Source organism: Conger conger, chromosome 13, assembly GCF_963514075.1.
Source record: "Conger conger chromosome 13, fConCon1.1, whole genome shotgun sequence".
In the NCBI taxonomy this organism is placed as follows: domain Eukaryota; kingdom Metazoa; phylum Chordata; class Actinopteri; order Anguilliformes; family Congridae; genus Conger; species Conger conger.
In genome coordinates, this window is record NC_083772.1 from 29,185,151 (window position 1) to 29,209,981 (window position 24,831).

General features: G+C 40.0%; 1 protein-coding gene across 1 annotated transcript; it reads right to left on the minus strand.

The window, feature by feature from the left end:
• Positions 1–5,358: 5,358 nt before the first annotated feature.
• LOC133107524 (extracellular calcium-sensing receptor-like) lies at positions 5,359–23,106 on the minus strand. Its single transcript, XM_061216513.1, has 7 exons — positions 22,889–23,106; positions 22,440–22,731; positions 15,152–15,361; positions 14,543–15,118; positions 13,695–13,922; positions 8,422–8,545; positions 5,359–6,251 (listed from the first exon to the last, which is right to left on the minus strand). Exons 1-7 carry the CDS (start codon positions 23,104–23,106, stop codon positions 5,359–5,361), a joined length of 2,541 nt encoding a protein of 846 aa, XP_061072497.1.
• Positions 23,107–24,831: the final 1,725 nt, after the last annotated feature.

The following is a 24,831-nucleotide window of genomic DNA, read 5'->3' on the forward strand; positions in this document are numbered from 1 at the left end:
CTTCTGCAGTAGAGAGAGGAGTGACAGAGAGATGAGGGAAGGGGTTATCCTACTGAAATAGAGGGAGGCTTCCTTATGTAGGGCTCAGTCCCTGCAAAACGACAAATAAGTTCAGTAATTGTGTAAACCCTGGTGGAGCCCATTTAATGGTCGGGGCCTCGACCCAAAGGGAAACACCTAAATCACCTTGTTTTTTTTATCTGTTGGTAATTATTTCATGAGACCCAAGAGTCTGGTTCTGATTCTCTCTGTCTAATGTGCACTGAGTGCTGTTTGTCTTCATCGCTGTTATGTTCCTGTGTTCTGTGTTAGTTTATCATTGTTTATTAACATTATTCTTGTAATTTATTATTTTTCATATTCATGTCTGGTGTTCTGTTTATATTCATTAGTCTTTGCACTTGTCTTCCCCTGTGATGTCTGAGTCTGAATGTTTACTAGCCCAGTCACTCCCTTGTCTGCGTGCCCCACTATTCGGGTGTTTACGGTAGTTCTGGAGTTCAGTCTTCCTTCCAATCTTGCATTCCTTACTTCCTGCTTTCTCTCCATTTCATGTTTGTACATAGCACTAATATACTAATCCCAACTAACATAGAATTTGTACAGTACTAATTATACTAACACACTAATGTGTTTGTCAAACTACAAACTAACATTCACTAGTTTTAGGTATTTGTAATTTAAATCACTGAACTAACTTACTAATGCATCTCCAGTTTCAATTCTGTTCTGTAACTCCGCCTCCCTATTCTATCACTGATTACTTGCTTAGTTTCAGCGAAGTATTCGCACCTGTGTCTCTGTATCTCTAAATCTCCTGAGTCTCTGCAATTGTCTCCTCTCTAGTCCGGAGCCTTTTGTATTACATGTGTGTCTTTGTGAATCCAGTCCGTGTTTTCGTTTCCCCCTCGTTATTGTCCTATTACCCTTTCATGTGTCTCACCTGATGTTTATTTGTTAGACCGCCCTCACTCCCATGCCCCGCCTAGTTTGTCTCATTCCCCTGTGTATTTATACCTGTCCTTTTCAGTTGCACGCTGCTCGTGCGTCTTGTCCTGTTTTCTTGTCTGAGCCCTTGATTCCTTCCCCCAGTTCTAGCCTCCTTGTGCCCTTGCCCTTGCCCTTGCCCTTGCCCTTGCCCTTGCCCTTGCCCTTGCCCTTGCCCTTGCCCTTGCCCTTGCCCTTGCCCTTGCCCATCTGGATTTCTGGTTCTGACCCCTGCCTGCTTCCCTGGACTCTTCTTTGCTTTGTGGATATCTGTACCTCTGCTTTGTTGGACTGACCCCCTGGTTTTTGACCCTTGTCTGTTTTTTGACTCCGCTCTGTCTGTCCCTTTTGGAATTAAACCTGCCATTTTTCTGCACCCCTGTCTGCTTTTGGTTCCTCTGTTCCCCTCGCGTGTTTTTCCATAGCAGACCTTTAACTTCTCTAGTACCTTCCCTTCCATCAATGGTTCCCAAACCTGGACCTGGAGTACCCTGGTGTATGCTGGTTTTCATTCCAACTACAATTGCAATCCAGGAATTTTTGATATGTCTTTTATTAGGTGCTTTTCATCTTTAGATGGATTACTTACCCTCTAAAAGCACATTTTGTCAGTTTAGCTATGCATACTATAAAGAATAAAATGCCCATGTTCATATTGTGATTTTTGTGCTGTATTGCAAACAATGAATACGTTTGACAGAAAATTGCATATAAAGTTATTTATGAATTATAAATTATTTTTAGCTGATCAAATTAAAGACTAAGGTGAATCAGTAGGCTCCTAACTGGTGAAAGTGTGGACACCTGTCCACCAAAATTAATAATTTGGAAGATAATGATGAATGCTAAGACAAAGAAAAGTATAACAAGGCAAAGCAGCATTGTGTTGATGTGTTCAAGAGAATAAATTTTAAAATAAAATTAAACACATGTTCATGTAACAGGTGAGAAAATTGCCTGAGTCCGAGGTGGGATTTGAACCCCGGCCTCTCACTTGTCCAAATATTTGTAGAACGAACGCGTTACCAGTCAGCTAAAGACAAACTCGCCTCTAGCCAAGGGCAACAACGTTCTTTTGAATTTGAGGGTTACGTCATCGGGGAGTGTTGTCGAGGTAATCTGCTACCAGCCTTCGCTTTTCACTGCACGATCCGTGCTTACTAGCGAACTAGCTGAGCTAACCATGTTACATTCAACTACCTAATTAGGAATCAAATTAGGTTGTGCCTATGTTAGATAATGTCTGAACCACACTTGCATGCAAAACACAAAAATCGTCAGCCTCGTCGTTTCGCCGTTTTGGATCAATATATATGAAAAATCTTTTCCAGAAAATCTCATGAAAATCTGTTTGCTCGTTTTTATTAAAAAGATGTGTGAAAATATTCCTCAAACTTCTACAAACTTTTAAAAGTGTTTTACAGTTTCTCACCCAAATAGAACACGTCCTACTTTTAAAAGGACTAGTGCCTTTTCCTAAAATCGGGTTTTCATGTGCTACGGTTGTTATTAAAATGGATATTTTGAGAACGAGGCCCCGTTTAAAATGAATGGTGAAAAGTTAGCTTGTCTGTTAGCCAGTGACTCTATAATGTAAGGAATTGCGTAACTGTGAGCCATGCGCGTCACGGAACATACAGATTATACAGTGCCAGAGCCATATGGAGCCAAAACGGTGCCTCTTGACGTCCAGGAGTGTGAAGAGCAGGTAGTGTTTTTGTGTAATTTACGTTGTGTTCATAGTCCGTATCATTGTTTTCTTGTTACTTGTATGACGTTACACCCCTGTCCATCTTTGCAAGCCACTATCAAGCCCTGCTGAAAAAGATACCTTGAGCTAGGTTTTGAAACAGCTGGTTGACCAGTTGGACCATGAAATAATCCCAGAATCCCAATGTGTCCGATCTCAACACCGTATACTGTTACAATTGTATGTTCTTTTTTTTACTTTAACTTTAACTGCTAAGGCAAGCTGGAAAGAAAAAAAGGTAACATGCTCACACAATTCTACATAAGTTTCACCACATGCCGTGCCATGTAATTCCAATGGAGGGAAGAAGGGTGAAACTGATGTAGGATTAGATGGATGCATTTTTAAATATGGCGGGTGGTCTTTATTTTTTTAAGATTCTACATGTCCTGGAGCACCTGTTAAGATGTGATCATGTGATCATGAACACCACTAGGTACCAACATATTTAAATAACAGAATAAAAGGAATGGAAGGGTTCAGGAAGCACAATAGCCTTAGTAATTAACAATTTGTTTCCCTCCCTGGATTGATCTCTATTCTTAGACCACAACACTCTCCTCCGTAAAAATTAGTTGGCATAAATGGACAAGCTCTTATGTGGTTTGTGTTTCTGACTGACCTCAGTTTGTTAGCGGAAACTATAGGCATTCTAGGGTACACCTTGGAGTACCCTAAGGATCGGTTTTGGGTCCTTTGCTCTTTTCTCTTTTCATGCTCATCATAAGCAGATATGGAGTTAAATACCATTGCTAAATTCCTGCAGTTTTTTTTACATTAGATGGTTTCTCTGTTTCTGCCAAAGTGGTTGTTAAAAACCTTGGTGGAACGATGGATTCAGAATTGTCTTTCCAAGCCCATATTAATAATATCACCAGAGTGGCCGTCTTCCACCTGTGAAACATTTCCGAATTAAGGAAGGACGTTGAACAGATGGTGCATACACTTGTTATCTCACGGTTAGATTATTGTAATGTTTCACTGTGTGGTTGCACTAACTTAGCTTTGAAAAGCCTAAAAAAAAACAACAGAATGCAGCCGCCAGGGTTCTTACTAGAACAAAGAAATGTGAGCCTATCAGTCCGGTACTCAAAACCATTCATTGGCTGCCTATTAACTTTAGAATTGATGACAAGATCCTGTTTTTAATTTATAAAGCTTTAAATGGATTGGCTCCAGAATATCTCAGTGAGTTCCTCATTCCTTACTCTCCTCCAAGATTACTTTGTTCTCAAGTGTGCACTGTGTATGTGTCTGTATGCAAGGCTCAAGCTGAAGTAGGCCAAAGGTTTTGTGTGGCATACTGCCAAATGCTACGCATTCGACACTGATCTACAGCTACTGCGGATAATGTAAATAACTAAAGCAGGCCAATTCTCTAATCACGGATATGAATCCAATTACTTGTACAACACTCTTATTCAATATTTGAATATTGAAAAAAATGCAATATTCGTTACAAGTATTCGTATGAAACTGTTCCAAGACAGTGCTGATATGTGACTGATAAAACAAGCAACATCAGATTTCACGTTTTTATACACAATGCTAGTACTTCTTAACTTCCCACAGACACCGCTCAGCTGAGTTAACCAGTAAAAAGACGAGAGTGCTGTATATTTCCCATCTCCTCGATGAGAATCCTGATGTAAAGGGTCCTCACTGGGGAGGTTCCTGGCTGTCAAGGTGCTTGTCCCCCACCCCCATATTAATCACTGATGCCAGTGTTCTGGAGCCAGCAGTGAGGAAACTCAATCTTATAACAGTCCATTGAACAATGGAAACATGGAGATAGAATTTACATGTGTGGGGAGGAATCAGAATGCTAGTCAGAATGAGTTACACACAGAACAAACAATGTTAGCAGTCAGCTTCTATTCTGTGATTGTAGAATGATAAGGAACAGAAATGCACAATGCTTCATGTAAAAAGCTTGAGGAAATAAGTTTCATTTAACAGTTTGGTTCCTGGAATAAATTACAATTTCCTGTATAATTTATCATTGACTATTTTACATATTTTACATTATCCTAACCCGCTTATCCTGAACAGGGTTGCAGGGGGGCTGGAGCCTATCCCAACATACACTGGGCGAAGGGCAGGAATACACCCTGGACAGGTCACCAGTCCATCGCAGGGCACACACACCATTCACTCACACACATACCTACGGGCAATTTAGACTCTCCAATCAGCCTAACCTGCATGTCTTTGGACTGTGGGAGGAAACCGGAGTACATGGAGGAAACCCACACAGACACGGGGAGAACATGCAAACTCCGCACAAAGAGGCCCCGGCCAAACCCAGGACCTCCTTGCTGTGAGGCGGCAGTGCTACCCACTGCACCATCCGTGCCGCCTATTTTACATTTCATATTATAATATTTGAATGGTTTAAGGATTTTTTTTCTTTATTAGACAACTGTGTGAAGGGAAGGACTCGAACAAAGACAAATACATTTTCTGCATTTAGTTAATAAAGGGCTTTAAAATGCCTTCCAGCTTCAGCTCTGGAAGTTCACTGGTCCAGTGGCTCAACATCTAAACAGATAAACATTACATCTAGCCATCTCTTAAATGTTTCTCATACAAAATAAATGGAATCAAAGTTTACACTTTTTTTATTTTGCCATCATTTTCTTCTTGGTATTCTTGTCTGGTCTCAGTAGGATTATATAACACTTGGGAGCAAAGATGCAAAGAAGGAGTCCATAGCTTGAGGCCAGGATTGCAAATATCTCCACAGCAACAGTGTATTTCCCTGGGGAGCTGACGTAGGCAGGGACAAAGGTGATCCAGACGGCGCAAAAGATGATCATGCTGAAGGTGATAAACTTGGCCTCATTGAAGTTGTCTGGGAGCTTCCTGGCTAAAAAGGCCAGCAGGAAGCAGATGGCTGCCAGCAGGCCGATGTAGCCCAGGACACAAGCAAAGCCAGCCATTGAGCCCACATCACACTCAAGGATGATCCTGGCACTCTGCCCGTGTATCTCAGATGGGACGGGAGGTGACAGAACCAACCAAAGCATACAGATCAGTGCCTGGATGGAGGTGCAGAGGGAGATGGCCACTCTCTGCTGCACCGGGCCAAAGTACTGCATGATGTTGCTGCCAGGGACTGAGGCACGGAAGGCCACCAGCACCACCACTGTCCTACTGAGCACACAGGAAATGCAGAGCACAAAGCTGATCCCAAACAGCGTGTGGCGCAACATACAGGACCAGGGGGAGGGGTGACCGATGAAGGCCAGCGCACACAGGAAGCAGAGAGAGAGCGACAGCAGCAGCAGGAAGCTCAGCTCTGCATTGTTTGCCCTAACAAGGGGCGTGTCCCTGTGGAAAAAGAAGGTGGCGAGGACACTGCCTGTGAGGACCACCCCAGAGACTGAAAGAGCAGCAAGGACGATCCCCATGGTCTCCTGGAAGGACAGGAACTCCACCTCCTTGGGAACGCAGGCAGTTCGAGCAGCATTCGACCAGAATCGATCTTGGCACTTCTGGCACTCTGTTGAACCTTAAAGATTATGTAGAAAACCTCTATGTAAAAAAAAAAAAATGTCAAGAAGCCAAGAACAACGTGGTTCACTAAGAAGTTTACAATTACGTGAACTCACTGAGCACTTTATTAGGAACACCTGTACACCTACTTAACAATGTGATTATCTAATCAACCAAACCTGTTCCAGCAGTGTGATGCATAAAATAATGCAGATGCAGGTCAGGAGCTTCAGTTAATGTTCACTGCAACCATCAGCCTCTAGAGTGAACTGGTGAGCAGCAGTTCTGTGGACGGAAACGCCTCGTTGATAAGAAAGTTCAACAGAGAATGGCGAGACTAGTTTGAGCTGACAGAAAGGCGACGGGAACTGAAATAACCACTCAATTGTAGTGAGCAGAGAAGCATCTCAGAGTGCACAACACGTCAAACATTGAGGCGGATGGGCTACAACAGCAGAAGAATGTCGGATTCCACTTCTGTCAGCCAAAAGCAGAAAGCTGAGGCTACAGTGGGCACAGGCTCACTAAACCTGGACAGTTGAAGACGGGAAAAACGTAGCATTGTCTGATGAATCTCGATTTCTGCTGAGACATACAGATAGTGGAGCCGGAATCTGCCGCCAACAGCATGAATCCATGGACCAAACCTGCCTTGTGTCAACAGCCCTGGCTGGTGATGGTGGTGTTATGGTGTGGGGAATGTTTTCTTGGCTTGCTTTGGACCCGTTAATACCAATCAATTATCGCTTGAATGCCACAGCCTATTTGAGTATTGTTGCTGACCATGTGCAACTCTTCATGACCACAATGTACCCATCTTCCCATGGCTACTCCCAGCATGATAATGCATAATGTCACAAACAAAAGTCGTCTCAAACTGGTTTCATGTTCAATGTTCTTCAGTGGCCTTATCAGTCACCAGATCTGAATCCAATAGAACACCTTTGGGATCTGGTAGAACGAATATTAGCATGTGCAGCTAATAATCTGCAGAAATTGTGCGATTCAGTCATCTAAGGACATGATTCAAAGGAATGTTTTCAACATGTTGCAGAATCCTTGCCACAAAGAATTGAAGCTGTTTTGAGGGTGTTCCTAGTAAAGTACCCGGATTCATTTTCCCTAGCCCAAAATACCCTATTTCATTTTAAAGCATAAAGAACAAACAGAGACATCACATTCATCTCAATATACTTTTCCACAAAAGTTATTTTTTGTATAATATATTTTAAATAACAAAACTACATATAGAAAAAAAATCATTTGATGTAGGCTACAAGTCCTGCTCCCACTCATCCACCCACCCACCCACTCATCCACCAAACACATCTGAAGTTGAGATTTATAGTCTTTTATGCACCTTACCTAAAAGAGCAAGCGCAGTATACAGTAGCCCATTTTGTTCACACTTTACAATAAGGTATTTGTTAATATGAAGTAAAGATACACTAATACAATAATTAACCTTTCATGTATCTATATCTATACATTTGCAAACCATAGGATAATAATTAGTTAAGGGGAACGTAAGGGGACTTAAGATGGTCCCTGGATAGCCTGTCCCTGACAGTAATTCAATTTTCTACAAAGGTTCTTACTCGTAATATTTGATGAAGAGTACTTTGGTGTAGAAACTTTTGGTGGTAGTGGTTACCAACTAAACAATGCATTTTGTTATTATGTTATTATGAACATGAACATAATAGTTGACACTTTGTACAAGTCTTGTCTGTTCACACGACAGGACAGTGTTCAATGCTGAATTCAAGTTGATTGGCTGACTGGGATTCCCCAGCCCAAGGGGAAAGCAGGTCAGTGATAGACTGACACATGTCATCATTACACTGACATTTTAGTGACACCACAGGCGCACTTTTCAATTATCACTCGCCATTCGTCTAACTTGGGCGACCTTAATTTCCAGTCCTGGAAACATGCTGCTTTCAATGCAGTTTCATGACTTTTGCTAAATAACAGCAGGACACACAGATGTTGACTGACAGGTCATCGGCACAGATATTTTCTGTGGACACATCTGCCTGGCTATATGTTACAAACGTTTGTATTCACAGGCATGCTACAGCCTGTGTAACATAATGACCATTCTGTTCACCCAATCTAAAGTATACAGAATGTCTATCATTCTCTTACATCATAATTGTGAAAAAAAGAATAGTTAATCATACCAGTGGTGTTGCTGATCTCTCCTGCTGCACATGGTAAGCAGTCAAAGCAGCAGATGGGCTTTCCTTTCTGCACAGCCTTCCGAGTGCCTGGGGGACAGGGCATGCTGCAGACGGACACAGGCACCTGTATGCATCCAACACAACACACAGAACATCACTCTACCGCTATACCATCACTCAAAAACGGTGTCCCCTCAACCTACTCTATCCACATATACTCAAGCTGATCACTTAATGTTTAACATGCTCAGTGTTACATTTGAACATACTCTGTGCTAAAACGTTTGTGTATATCCCACATGTGATCCATCAATATCTCACCAACCCTGCTGAAAATGCTGGGATTCTACGCTGCTTTAAAATGATTTTTAGCTGGACATAGCTGGACAAAGCTAGTTAAGCTGCTAGATTAAGCAGGTGCCCTTAGGCTGGTCAGCTGGTGAACACCTGGTTGACCAGCTAAAAGTGTTGAAAACATAGATTGTCCCATGGTGACATATAAATTCAAACGAAAAACTATGTTTAAAGTGAGAGATAATGTCATAATTGGCAAAAGCTGAAAAAGATACCATACCATAATCTTGACCTATGCACTGACAAGGCTTCCAACACACAATGCATTAATACCTGCTATGGGTACTGCAACTATGGTGATCTACTTCAAACAACATGTACCTCTGGGCAGGCTGCTGAGGATTCAATCAAATATTCTCTTTGAATCAACAACCAAATAGATTATTTTAAAGAGTTGATTAATTTCTTGAAATCATTTAGGTAAGTATTTTGTTCTATATGTTGCTAAAATGTTACAATTATGATTCTCTATAGTTAATGCTCTGTAAAGGAAACTACACCAAATTACACCATTCTTTGCAAACTCTAGAGACTAGTGTGCAAGAAAATCCCGGCAAATCAGCAGTTTCTGAGATACTCAAACCACCCTGTATGTCACAAACAATCATTCCTAGTCACTTTGATCACATTTGTTCGATATCTAAGGAACATTATGTCTGACCCTGGATAAATGGGTAACATACTTTACACCACAAAAAACAGCATCTCTGGGTAGTCTGTAGCTATTCTAGCCATCGAATGGCAATCGGTGTGTCTTGTTGGGATAGCGAGCTTGCTCTATGCTTTTATGTTTAGCTAGCTAGTCTATATTGGCTTGTTGGTAGAGTAACATTAACATTAGTAGCTAATTGCTTTAGCTAGCTACCTGTGTAATGTTAAATTGGACAATTTAGCTATAATGGCAACTTCTAGCTACCTAGCTAAGTTATTAAGTCCTGTGAAGCATATACATTAAACCAACAACAGCAGACTAGCCAAGCTTACAAAACGAAAAAACGACATTGCCTCAATGTAACGTTATCTCCAGATTTGCAGCTATCAACAGCTAGCACATCCTGGCATGAGGCATGAAATCTTCTCTGTTCATTCTCTTTCACTGCCCGCCACTACATTAATTACATGGATAGCTATCATAACTAGCAATATAGGCAGAGCTAGCTAGTAACTGTCTTCAATCATGCTGTAAGGTTAGGTAGTTTGAACAGTAGAGTTAGCGTATGGTTGGTTGGTCACGTGGCTAGCTAGCAAACCTGTGTAGTCAGCAGCTATTGAAATGATCGTGTGATGGAGCTCCCCAAATCCTAACTATGTCTGTTAGTAAATGAACAAAACAACAGACCCTCGATCACAATGAAAAAAAGTCTTATTCTCTTTGTTTTTATCCTTTTTTTTAGCTTCGGGCAATGTTCCTACGGCAAGCTGGAAAGAAAAAACCTATGCTCACACAACCCGACATAGGTTTCACCACATGCAGTGCCATGTAATTCCAATGGAGGGAAGAAGAGTGAAACTGATCTAGGATTAGATGGATGCATTTTTAAATATAGCGGGTGGTCTTTATATTTTTAAGATTCTACATGTCCTGGAGCACCTGTTAAGACGTGATCATGAACACCACTACCTACCAACATATTTAAATAACAAAACAATGCACCCCCCGGCCCAATCAGCTTACAAGATTTCCATTTTCATCTCAAAATTTTACTTTTGAAGGCAATTCACTTATGATTATCTGCTTACATAAGTACAAATATCATATAATGAAACTGTTTATCGACAAGTTTATACAGTTTAATGCATTTTTAAATATGAAAAAACTGGTTAAAGCTGGTGTGTTTAATGTTGTGGCTGATTGGTGTATGTAGCACACTATATTTACTTTACATCAGTGGTCACTTTATCTTGCATTCCAAACAAGCAGATATTTTGAGGATAACTTTGTCGTATTAAAAGGTGCTGATTTGAGAAGCTACAGCAACTGTGATTGACCCTGTGGAAATATCTGAATGTGTTTCTAATCAGCTTTCGGCATCTAGCATGTGTTGTCATTAGTATCATAATATTTACAGGGTCTTGGGTAGCAAGTTCTAGAAAGTAAAGTGCATGCATCCCTTTCATCTCTTCTATTTTTGCACTTGCTTAGTGACATAGCTGAAAGTTTTGCAATCAGCCATCGCAATGCTTCCGGACAATTACCGTAACTTCAAGTATTTCATTTTTGACCCCAGAAAAGGCAGAAAAGAATGTGGTTCAAGGGGTTCAAGGCTTGTTGGCTACTTCACTGAAGCTCTTGCTGCTGTGACGTTTACGTGGAAGGGCCATTATGTATTTGATAGGTAACAGTCTTAATGTCATAATGGTTGGCAAAAGCCGAAAAAGACGGGAAATTCACAGAAGCACCGAGAACAGTATCTTGACCTATGCACTGACAAGGCTTCCAACACACAATGCATTAATACCTGATATGGGCACTGTAAATATGGTGGTCTACTTCAACCACTGTACCACTGTGGGCAGGCTTCTGAGGATTCAATCAAATATTCTCTTTGAATCAACAACCAAATAGATTAGGAGAACACAGGAGTTGATTCATTTCTAGAAATCAATTGGGTAAGTATTTTGTTGCTATATGTACTTAAAATGTACCAATTATGTGTCTTGTTACTTTCTAGTAATTCATGCTCTGAAGAAGAAAAAACAATATCACTGTCACATTCAAGGCATGACAATGAGAATGAGGAATATCAAAATCAATTTGTTTCAGTCAGTATATATCTCCATATCTTAATTTGTAATATACACATGTATTTCTAAATGTTAAACAGTTAAATAGGTCTTAATATCAAAATCATTGGAAAAAATATGAACCAGCTCATTTCAGAGGCTTTCCTATCTTTACCATTCATTTGTGATTGAGCAAGGTAATGTATGTATGGAAAAGATCCTTTTGAATCTGAATTCATTTTGCCATTAGACTATTTTTGACATAAGAAATCAGGCAATAATTGTTTGGTGAATTGCTTCAAGGCTCCATCTTCAAAATATAACTGCAAGTGCAGTTCTGGGTACATTTATTTCAGAACTGATTTAGAGTTTATGTGTAATGTCTATGTGAGCCCACACAAAATATTAATGTGGGTTGCACTGGTAAATCATACCATCCTCATATGATAATGTTAAAATGATGATAGACATAATACTAACAATAATAATAATAATAATAATAATAATAATAATAATTAATATTATATTATAATACAATAATAATATTATAATACAGTAAATATTGTATTTACAATTGTATATAGCACTTTTCAAGAAACCAAATACTTTACAGAATCTGGGTTGGGGGGGGACAATTACTATAGTAACTAACAGTACAATACAGATTATTTTTATTCATTCTGTATTTACACAGGGAGGACTCATTGAGATGTCTCATTTTCAAGAGTTTGCTGTTAACAAAAATCAGTAGAAGCTGTACAATATGAAATCAAACTATACATTTTACAATAGAAACTAATACAATTTAAAAGTGAAATCAATCAAATTCTACAAAAGGTAAAAATCTTCTCTGCTGTGCTGTTCTCTCTTATTGTACAGTTCTCTCTTATTGTGCATTGATTTTCATGGCTGCTACCATTAGCTCAGATATACACTATGTACGTATGTAACTTGGCAGTGATTAGAAAGTAACAATAATTGATTTTGAGTAAAGCAGAAATTAATCAACTACTGTGTTCCTCTGAAAATAATCTATTTGGTTGATTCAAAGAGAATATTTGATTGAATTCTCAGCAGCCTGCCCAGTGGTACATGTTGTTTGAAGTAGACCACCATAGTTACAGTACCCATAACAGGTATTAATGTCAGTGCCTTGTCAGTGCATAGGTCAAGATACTGTTCTCGGTTCTTCTGTGAATTTCCTGTCTTTTTCGGCTTTTGTCAACCATTATGACATTATCTCTCACTTTAAATGTAGTTTTTCTGTCGAATTCATATTTAACCCCAAGATGAAAATGTCTCAGCTGTTCTCTTACCTTGAAAATAGCCTAATGGCTGAATGAGTCCATATTGCAAAGTAGATTCTGTGCTGGTCTTAACCCTGTGGTGTCAGTGGTGTGTCGTCAGCGACACCGACAAGATCAAATCAACTTACCTTTCTATTTGGATGATTCACTTTGTGAGATTTTACCATACAGATGAACATGAACAAAGAACATATTGACAGAAACCGTAGAATCTTGACGTTGCAATATACCTATTTACACATAATATTAATAGTTTTAAAACATTTAAAATTGGATGAATAAGACCACTGTGATTTCTTAATCTTTACACATTAATATTCTATTAAAAGGAACCTCAGAAGGCAAAGGATTTTGGACACACACTGAAGGCAGCACGATATCACAGAATGTTCCCATGCCCATATGAGATCAGTGTTATGAGTGTATACTGTTGTTGTTGTTGCTTTCCTTTGGCCATGAAGAGAATACAAAATTTGTTTTTCATTCAGTTCACTACATAACTTTCTCCAGCTTTAACCATATAATCATTTTAAGTATTTACATCAGTAATGTTAGCAAAAAATAATTAAATTGGTGTCTTGAAATACTGCCTTCAAGGACACATCCCTTGATTCAGAAACCCTCCAGCATAATGAACGACTGGCATTTACATTAGAACAGCAATGGTAGGCCCTTGCCTTAGACAATGCCATCTTTATGGGTGCTGTCAGTCAGTGGTCTGTAGACTGTCCTCTGTAGCACAACTCTGTGGCTTTTACAGGGGGAAACATTCAAAGAATGCATAAATAACCCTGATTGAGATCATGTGAAAGATTGGTACAGCAATTCAAAAATACAGATGGTTCTGTGGTTAAATTTATTGCATGCTCAATAAATGGTTCACTTTACCTCATTCTGGCCACCACCCCAGACGACTCTTTTGACATCGATGTCAAACTTGCTGTGAGATCCATCCACAGAGTCAAAATGTCCCACCTTGACAAACTCCACTGTCCCCCGCCCCCCAGTTTGCCAGTTAATGATGTCATAAGCGGCCGGTGGTTCACCATTCTCATCAAAGTTTATAGCTTCTCCCATAGCTGTGGTGAAGTTGACGGTTTGGACATAGTGGAGAATCTTCCAGGACAAGGAATATACGATTTTCACAATGTTTAACAAAATTGAACATAAAGGGTGATGAAAAATGAAAAATGAAAACTGTTAACTTTACAAATTCTTATAAACTATTAATGCACTAGCAATTGAAAATTAAACTATGTAAAACTATGAAATAATGAGAGACTATGAAAAACAATCATCACTTCAGGAAGAACATATACTATATAAGGCATATTAATAACCCTGCCACACACACAATTTAATTCCACAGTTTATCAATGTAAAAAATTTTTTTAATTGTGTTAACCTATAAGAATGCTAACCCTTTAAGTAATGTCCCTTAATCAACTGGAAGCAAAACGCATGTTTTTTTAAATGCCACAAAATTATGGCATGAATATTATTCATAGATTACCTATGACACCTTTAGCAAACAAGTGTTCATGAATATCTGTAAATGTTCACAAAATCTTAAATATATGAATACATTTTAATATATTCATTTCTATTTGTAAATTTCAGACAAAACCATGATTTTCAAACTGAATATGCTAGTAACGAATTCCACTCATAATATATTAATATACATTCATTTATCATTTTACCCAATGTGATATTTGTATTTTGCTTGTTCTTACCTGCCAGGGCTGGAGGTTGGTTACATTTGGACAGCCCCCTTTTTCAAAGGGGCCATGTCCTGATTGGCAGGACAGCATATTGTGAATGGCATGTGCAATGGCATACACAGCCTTGTAGACACTGTAAGTGAATCTCAGCTCAGAGACATCAGTATAAAAGCTATCAACATTGTCCAAGCTCTCAGAACCTGTGCACTTGGGTCTGGCTGATGGAGAGGGGCTGGGGTCACTAAAAGAGCATCCAAACATAGTCTCCCAGAATTCCTGCACAAAGGGGACTGAGGGAAAATCCTTGGGCTGAAACCTGGTGAGAAAAGACCTGAGACCCTGAATGTTTCCCTTGCGCAAGGAAAATCCTAAAGTCCCTCTCAGTGATGGCAGATTATTAGGAGAGGATATGTAGCTGGAGGTAATCCAGGACTCTGTGGCGATCCACTGCCTGTCAGTGATGTTCTGTCTCACCACCTGCCTCAGCAAAACATCCATGTGTGCAGCAATAGCAAAAGTTACGATGACTTTGGCTGTGGAATGCCTGAGCGTCTCCACGATGCGTGGAATGCTAGTTTCTAAGTTGACCTTGGGCATGACCTCAAAAAAGGCCACACACACCTCAGAGTTCTTCAGCTCCTCCAGCAGATGCTGGATCCCAAACTTGCCGTAGTCACCATCTCCCATAACCACACCGACCCAGGTCCAGCCAAAGAGGCGAAGCATGTGTGCTATGGCCCGGGCCTGAAAGGCATCGCTGGGTACAGTGCGGAAGAAGGTGGGGTACTTTTGGTTGTCTCCCAGGCACGCACATGTGGCAGAGTAGCTGACCTGGGCAGCACACAGATCACACACCCACCTGTCAGCTTAATGTTACTTTTAACTTTCTATTTCCAGTAAACATGAAACAGAAAACAAGCACAGGGTCATACAATATCAATAGAAAACAGAGGAGAGGCACTTAATCACTTCAGAGCACATTTGCTGATTTGAGTCCTAATGGTTTTTTTTAGCCCTCTGAGACTGACTGGGTAGTCAGGCACTCATCCTTATCAAATGTTAATAAAATGTAAATGTAAATGTTTTAACGCATTTCATTCAAAACTTAGACTTTTGCTGAGCCAATGGTCACACTACTATTTTATTCTAATAAAGATTGAGGTCTGTCATCTTTAAGAACATCCGAACCATTTAAATGTTAGGAGTAGGTGATAGTAGATTAGTAAAGTGTGACATATGAATTAGCGACCTCTGGGCACACCTCTCCCCATCTGCCATGCATCTATCACATCTGCAACTGACTTCAAACTGATGTTTGAAGGAGCAAAGATATTTAATTTGCCTCATTCACTTTTCTTGATTTCCCTATGTTCACTTATTTTTCTAGCCGCTCCCGATGGGGGTCTGCTTATACACTGCTCAAATAAATTAAGGGAACACTTTATCATCATAGTGTAACACCAAGTCAGTTAAACTTCAGTGATATCAATCAGTCCATTTAGGAAGCACAAGTGATTGTGAATCAATTTCACCTGCTTTGGTGCAAATGAAAGTGACAACATGTGCAATGGAGATGCAAAAGCAAGACAACCCCCAAAAAGGTAATGGTTTTGCATGTGGTGGCCACAGACAATTGCTCTCTCCTTATCCTTCCTGCCTGATTCTTCTCTAGTTTTGTGTTCTGCTAGTGTCCTTGTCACTACTGGTAGCATGATCCAGCTCCTCCAGGATGGCACATCCATACGTGCGGTTGCAAGGTTTGCCTTGTGTGACCGGTTTGGCGGTGGGTTAGTAATGGTCTTGGAAGGCATATCCTTGGAGGGTTGCGTGACCTCCATGTCATAGCCAACGGTACCCTGATTGTTGTTAGGTACCGGGATGAAATCCTCAGACCGATTGTCAGACCTTACGCTTGTGAAGTGGGCCCTGGGTTCCTCCTGGTGCAGGACAATGCCTGGCCTCAGTGTGTAGGCAGTTCCTGGATGAGGAAGGCACTGATGACATTAACTGGCCCTCACGTTACCCTGACCTAAATCCAATTGAGCACCTATGGGATGTTATGTATCAGTGCATCCGACGCCGCCAAGTACCGCCACAGACTGTCCCGGACCTAACTGATGCCCTGATCCAGGTCTGGGAGGAGGTCCCCCAGGACACCACTCGCCGACTCATAAGGAGCATGCCCAAACATTGTTGGGAGTGCGTACAGGCATGCGGGGGCCATACACACTACTGAGTCACATTATGAGTTGCCGTGATAAAATTCACACAAGTTGGGTCAGCCTGTGATTTAAATTTTTTACTTACATTTTCGGTGTGATTTTGAATCCAACCCTCAATGGGTTGATGATTTTGGTTTCCTTTGACTGTTGTTACGTAATTTTGTTCTCAACAAATTTTACAATGTACATCAGTAAAGATTTTCAACTTTAATGAATTGCCAAGATCTGATGTGTTCCCTTAATTTTTTTTAGCAGAGTAATTATGTCAATATTTAACGATTTCTGTGACATGTGATATTGAGTTGTTGAAATGTGAATAAAAATCCTTGGAGCACGTTTGCAGAGGGCAATTTCCAAATATTTTGTACTAGCCCTAAAAGTGTAAAAGTGTCAATATCTATAAAAAAAACTTGTGTGTGTACATACAGTATACACAAAAGATACATTAAAATGCAAAAAACTTGTTTTTATAGCACTGAATACTAAATATCTAAAAGTCGAGGACCAACCCAGAACTACTTTAAATTTGTGCATAAACTTGTGTACAGAATTTGGAGTGTTCCCCAAACTCCACCCAGATGTCTTCAAGTGTCCCCTAATACAAAACTTGTGCATATCTTTTTGTCCAGACACATGATCAGAAAAGCTTATTTTTCTATAACAACAGGTTTTTGATACAAGTAAAAAATAACCTCATGTGTTTTATTAACACATATGAGAGTGTGTTTTTATAAAACATACCCAAAGTGTCAAAAAAGCTCTCCAAAAAGGATTACTCACCCTAATGCTTCCGAAACCAACCTGCATCACATTTAAAATTGAACTTTATTTCAAAATTAGGTTAACCAGAGACCTGTTCACACTGTTAGGCAGTACAATAACAAGTTTATTGATGGAAAGTCCAAATCCTGTAATTGTCTGTTACGACCTCTTAAGTCATCGACATGTGGTTGGGTTTTAGGATGCAAACAAACATGAAATTATTCACAAAAGTACAATATCAGAATAGATACAGACCAAAAGCACTATGATGTCCACTAAGCCACCATACTTCAACCCACAAAGGTTTGCCTGCAACACAAATGTCCATAGGATGGTTCTGCACATATGTATATTCATTCTGCTATGCAAATTTATCTTCCAAGACTGTCCGTCACCTGAATATGACATATGACTATACATAGATGAATATACCTTGTTCGAAAGGGTAGGAAACCCTGCACAAGGAGCTTACAATAGTTTGGTACTGATATGACGGAGCAATGCATTTAGGCAACAAATACATTGCAAAGAAGTAGTTCAAGATGACAGACGCTTATGTATAATTCACGAAAATGGCTGAACGGATTACAAAATAAACAACAACGTGAGTTAGAAAACAGTCGTAGCTTCATACCCAAGTGGGATATTTGGTTCCATAAATTCCATAAATGGTTACATGAACATGACAATGAGTTCAATGTCCTTCACTGGGTCTTCCAGTTACCGGATCTGAATCCAATAGAACACCTTTGGAATGTGGTAGAAGGGGAAATTTGCAGCATGAATGTGTAGCTGACAAATTTTCAGAAATTGCGTGATGCAATCATGTCAACATAGAACATAATCTAAATAGAATTTTTTCAATATATTGTGGAATCCATGCCACAAGGAATTGTTGCCATTGCTGTTTTGAGAGCAAAGGGATGCCCTACCCAGTATTAGTGTTCCTAATAAAGTGCTCAGTGAGTGTATTTTGGCAAGACTTGCAATAAAAGTGAACCAAGAAAAAACAAGAAAACACTGTGTTTATTCAAGCAAATTCTGAATTGCATTTTTTTGTTAGAATATTCCTTTCATTGTCTGAGTCTGTGGCGAAGCTGAGGGTTATAAACTGTGAGTGTGGCAAGGGGGAGGCAAGAGTTTTATTGACCTGCTTTGCAAATAAGAGGCTGATAACCATCTGAATGCTGTTCTTTCTAGTGGAGCATCTGGCATCGCTGTTTCACGGTTTTATTACGTCTTTTTTTACACAGTTATTTGTATTATATACATATGAACGCAACAATAATTTGGGAATTAAGGGGGAAAATTTGATAGGGTTAATCAGACCCTCAAGGAATTTGTGAACTTGCAATGACAAGAATTAATTAAAATTCAACCAATCCCTGCAATACCAATCAGCACACTTTCGCACATAAAATAATCCAATGTAGAATCATTGTTATGAACCCAGATCAGATCAAATCACACCTGAACAAACTAACTTTGACCCTGTTCAATGTTTTAAACATTGAAGCTGTGTGTGCAAACTGGTGGCAACAGACAGCCATTTTAAGTGTTAGCTAGAAAAACCAAAATCTTGCTCTGCAAGTGTTTGTAACAATGACCCAATCACATAGGGAGAGAGGCTCAGTTTAGCGCCAGCCTACATATCTGCCATTTTCTGGATGATTTTGGTTGGTTTGTGAATTTGTGAGGGCATTTTGAGTGATTGAAATGGGATTAAGAATTTAGATTATTTTCTTCGATCCTTTAGCCTACACAGTTGTGTTTTGTATATTTTCTCACAAGAAGATTGTCTGATGTATTTGTATTACACAAGATAAGCTAGGGTAAGGTTGCTTATTCGTGAACCTTTCAAAATCATCGGAAGAGAAAATAAAAACAGCTGGTAAAGTCAATTTTACACTGATGTCAAGGGGTATGGAAAACTAATTCTGTCATATTAAAAAAATATGATGAAATTTGTTTTCATTTGGCAAATGGGAGAACTACAATTTTCATTTATGTCTGGCTTGTACCCTGAGAAGACTAAAGATTTGATGGTTTCCACATGCTTTTAAATTCTGACAGGGTTATAGTTGGCTGTAGCCTCTGTATGGAAAATGAAAAATCAAATGGATTTTCCATTTGTCAGGCAAGCGAGGATTAAGTATAATTCTGAATCTAGTGGTTCCAACAAAAAATAAGTTAAGTTTTCAGCACTTTGAATACTAAAGACAAGTGGTATTGCATGCTATAATGATATTCATCCCTGCTAATACCTCTCCCCATCTGGATCTCTCCATTTCCCTCTGGGATACCACACTCACGCCATCACTCAGTGCAAGGAACCTCGGCGTGGTGATGGACAGCAGACTGTCCCTTTCCGAGAACATTGCGGTCATGCAGGTTCTTCCTATACAACATACGGAGAATCCACCCCTTTCTCACCCCCTACTCGACCCAGCTCCTGGTCCAAGCGATGGTTCTGTCCTGCCTAGACTACTGCAATTCCCTCTTGGCTGGCCTCCCAGCATCCGCCATCAGACCCCTCCAACTTATCCAGAATGCAGCAGCAAACTTGGACCTCGTCTGGTCTTCAACCTTCCCAAATACTCACACGTCACCCCCCTGCATACTTCCCTCCACTGGCTGCCTGTCATGGCTCGCATCAAATTCAAAACATTGGTGCTAGCCTTCCAAGGAGTTAAGGGGTCTTCCCCAGCTTACCTACAAAAAATCATCAGACCCTACACCCCTGCCAGACCTCTTCGTTCAGCCACCACAGGTCGCTTGGCACCTCCCCCTCTCCGAACCTCCACCTCACGCTCACGACTACTGTCTGTTCTGGCTCCACGGTGGTGGAACAAACTCCCCGTTGAGGTCAGAACTGTAGAATCTCTCCCCACCTTCAAGCGCAAACTGAAGACGCACCTCTTCAAGCAGCACCTCTCCCTCTCCCTACCTCCCTGTGAACCTTAATTGTTGTCTTTGTGATTTACTTTGTATATCGGTATTATTAGTTGGCTTAGGTAAGCAATGTTTGGATAGTTAAGTTTGGTCACTTTTGCTTTGTTGTTTGTTTATTTGTTCGTTAAAAAAAAAAAATTCAAATAGGCCCTGGTCCTTATCTTTGTTGTACAGGCAGCAGTTGAAATTGTACTTCCCTCTAGGGTCTTTCAGCGCACTTATCCCTGGTTATGGGTATGCACTTTGTTGTACGTCGCTCTAGATAAGAACGTCTGCCAAATGCCATTAATGTATGGTAATATTTCATGTGATTTTAATGAATAATTACTAGAATGACAATTATCAATGAAATGGCCAAATTCTTGGATAGGTCAGTCTACAGTAAGCAAACACTATAATTACATTATTGGCATTTGGCAGATGCTCTTATCCAGAGCAACGTACAGTTGATTAGACTAAGCATGAGACAATCCTGCCCTGGAGCAATTCAGGGTTAAGGGCCTTGCTCAAGGGCCCATCGGCTGTGCGGATTTTATTTTGGCTACACCGGGATTAGAACCACCGACCTTGCATGTCCCAGTCATTTAACTTAACCACTACGCTACAGGCCACCCCGTGTGCATTTATAATGCATATAAATGCATCAATTAAGAATCCGACAATGAGAATAATGAATGACAATCATACATTTTGTATTGAATATAGGCTCACTCCTTCTAATTTACAAAACTGGAGACATTCGACAAGACATTAAATTGCAAATACCAGGAAAGAGAGAAAGAAACAGATAAGCCAGACCTTGCCTCAGTATTTCCCCCTTTCACTTTCAGTGCCACAGGAGCAAGGTAAATAAGCTGGAGAACTGACAGTGAAGGAACCACAACCAAAATAATTGTTCTCCACAAATCCAAATTCTAACACAGAAACCTTTTCCTGTGGCCATCTTAAATACCTTAACCAGGCTACCCATTGACACTTTCCCTGATTGGGTGATGATGAGTTTAGGTGTGGAAGGAAGGGGGGAGGGGGGTGTCATACCCCTTTATGGCTAGAACTAGCCTTTGTAAGAGGACAATGTACTTATTAATTCATTTGAATTAATTTTGAATGCAGGGCTAAGCACCATTATGTTACTCTGAAAAGTCTCTTTCTAATGAGACCAAACATAAATTTTTAAAGAGGTAATCATTACATTACATTACATTACATTATTGGCATTTGGCAGACGTTCTTATCCAGAGCGACGTACAACAAAGTGCATACCCATAACCAGGGATAAGTTCGCTGAAAGACCCTAGAGGGAAGTACAATTTCAACTGCTACCTGTACAACAAAGATAAGGACAAGGGCCATTTTTTGTTTTTTTGTTTTTTTGGAACAAACAAACAAACAAAGAGCAAAAGTGACCAAAGTTAACTATCCAAACACTGCTTACCAAGCCAACTAAAAATACCGATACCCAAAGCAAGTCACAGAGACAACAATTAAGGTTCACAGGGAGGTAGGGAGGGATGGGGAGAGGTGCTGCTTGAAGAGGTGTGTCTTCAGCTTGCGCTTGAAGGTGGGGTAATCCTAAGTAATCCTACTTAGCTATTTAATACCTCTAAAACCATTTTTTACTTCTGCTTCAAACAACAGAGGTCATATTTGTAGATAAATAATTGTTAAATCTGAGCAGTCATAATCTCCATCTACATATTCCATAAAATAAAACCAAGTTGCACAGGTCCAATCAGGAACTGCTTCTCACAATGCAGATTTTGAGCCTTCTGAGCTTTCTATTTACCATTGTCTTCCGCACGACAACATTTGCAGATCATTTCTACTCTCCTGGGAACTAATTCGCCAACATATTATGATGGTTGGTGAGTTCAATGAAAACAATGAAAATTGCAATTTAAACATTTTCTTGCAAAATAGAAATTGCACCATGAAATTATTTTGGCCCGCAATAATCACAATCTATTTCTCACCATGGGGATGCTGAAGACTCCCAGGGTGCGAGCAATTACGATAGATCCTGACGAGTAGGTATCACCAACAATGACAGGCACCTCGGGAGTGTGGCCACAGCTGGAGCCCATAATGACAGGGTCCTTCCCTGTTACTAGTCCCAGCGCAGCAGCTAACGTTGTCCTCGCTACACGGCAGGTGTCAGCCAGGGCATACCCCAGGGTGAGATTGGGCAGCAGTTGCGGGTTTCTGTTTATCTCCTCCACTGCAAAGATCATGGTCTGCAGCCAACGGTATGCACGCAAAAAAAAACTGAGGGAGAGAAAAAAGAAACGGAGAGATGAAAATGGGAAAGGCTTGAGTATAGTGAAAGAGAGCTATTGATGTTGGCATATATTCACAGATAGATTTGCATACATGGTCACTGAATCACACACTCTGTATATGAATGAGGTTCACCTCTATTTACCTCTGACACTGCAAAGGCGCTGCTCGTTGTGTGAAGTCCAGGTTGGGCCCAGGTGACTGCATATGAATAGGGAACAGTCCTCCAATGATCACATCACCCTCTTTATACACACTCTGAGAGATCAGAGTGTCCAGAAGCCTGCAGGAGGAGCTTGCTGTTCCACACACTGCTCCAAGGACCAATGACACCCACAGCCATAACCAGGTATGAACACCCATCTTCTGCAGTAGAGAGAGGAGTGACAGAGAGATGAGGGAAGGGGTTCTCCTACTGAAATAGAGGGAGGCTTCCTTATGTAGGGCTCAGTCCCTGCAAAACGACAAATAAGTTCAGTAATTGTGTAAACCCTGGTGGAGCCCAGTTAATGGTCGGGGCCTCGACCCAAAGGGAAACACCTAAATCACCTTGTTTTTTTATCTGAAGGTAATTATTTCATAAGACCCAGGAGTCTGGTTCTGATTCTCTCTGTCTAATGTGCACTGAGTGCTGTTTGTCTTCATCGCGTGTTTTTCCATATCAGGCCTTTAACTTCTCCAGTACTTTCCCTTACATCAATGGTTCCCAAACTTGGACCTGGAGTACCCTGGTGTATGCTGGTTTTCGTTCCAACTACAGTTGCAATCCAGGAAGTTTCTTTTCTTTTATTAAGTGCTTTTCATCTTTAGATGGATTACTTACCCTCTAAAAGCACATTTGTCAGAAGCTATGCATACTATAAAGTATAAAATGCCCATGTTCATCTTGTGATTATTGTGCTGTATTGCAAACAATGAATACGTTTGACAGAAAATTGCATATAAAGTTATTAATGAATTATAAATTATTTTTAACTGATAAAATTAAACACTAAGGTGAATCAGTAGGCTCCAAACTGGTGAAAGTATGGACACCTATCCACCAAAAGTAACAATTTGGAAGATAATGAAGAATGCTAAGACAAAGATAAGTATAACAAGGCAAAGCAGCATTGTGTTGATGTGTTTAAGAAAATAAAATAAAAAATAAAATTAAACAACTACCTAATTTCTGAACCAAATTAGGTTGTGCCTCTTGCCTCCGAATCACACTTGCATGCAAAACACAAAAATCGTCAGCCTCGTCGTTTCACCATTCTGGACCAATATACATGAAAAATCTTTTGGTACGGCACATGCGCTATTCCAATTAATCCCGAAAATCTCATTATCTGTGTGGTAGTTTTTATTAAAAAGATGTTTTTTTTTAGGCCTTTTTCAGCTTTATTGGACAGTATAGTATAGAGAGACAGGAAGAATGGGAGCAAGAGAGAGGGAAAGACATGCGACAAATGTCAGACGGTCGGATTCGAACCATCAACTTCGCGGCTCGCAATGAGCATGCGGTCAGTGCTCTACAGACTGCGCCACCGAGACACCCCCGTAAGTTTTTTTTTACAAACTTTTTAAAGCTCCTCATTTCAGCCCAAAGGCTTTCCTATCTTTACCATTAATTTGTGATTGAGCAAGGTAATGCATGTATGGAAAAGATCCTTTTAAATGTGAATTAATTTTGCCATTAGACTATTTTTGACATAAGAAATCAGCCAATAATTGTTTGGTGAACTATTGCTTTAAGGCTCCATCTTCAAAATATAAGCAGTTCTGGGTACATGTATTTCATTTGAGAATTTGTGTAATGTCTATGTGAGCCCACACAAAATATTACTGTGGGTTGCACTGCTAAATCATACCATCCTCATATAATGATGATAGAGATAATAATAATTAAAATTCAGGAAATTGTATTTACAATTGTACATAGCACTTTTCAAGAAACCAAATACTGAAATAAATGTACCCAGAACTGCACTAGCACTTATATTTTGAAGATGGAGCCTTAAAGCAATTCACCAAACAATTATTGCCTGACTTATTATGTCAAAAATAGTCTAATGGCAAAAAGAATTCACATTCAAAAGGATCTTT

Excerpts from the sequence above, each read along its gene's own strand:
- LOC133107524 (XM_061216513.1), bottom strand. The coding sequence starts at position 23,106 with ATGGGTGTTCATACCTGGTTATGGCTGTGGGTGTCATTGGTCCTTGGA. Across the intron at positions 13,923-14,542 it reads CCAACCTCCAGCCCTGGCAG|ATTCTCCACTATGTCCAAAC; the intron begins GTAAGAACAAGC and ends TTGTCCTGGAAG. Across the intron at positions 6,252-8,421 it reads AGAGATCAGCAACACCACTG|GTTCAACAGAGTGCCAGAAG; the intron begins GTATGATTAACT and ends ATAATCTTTAAG.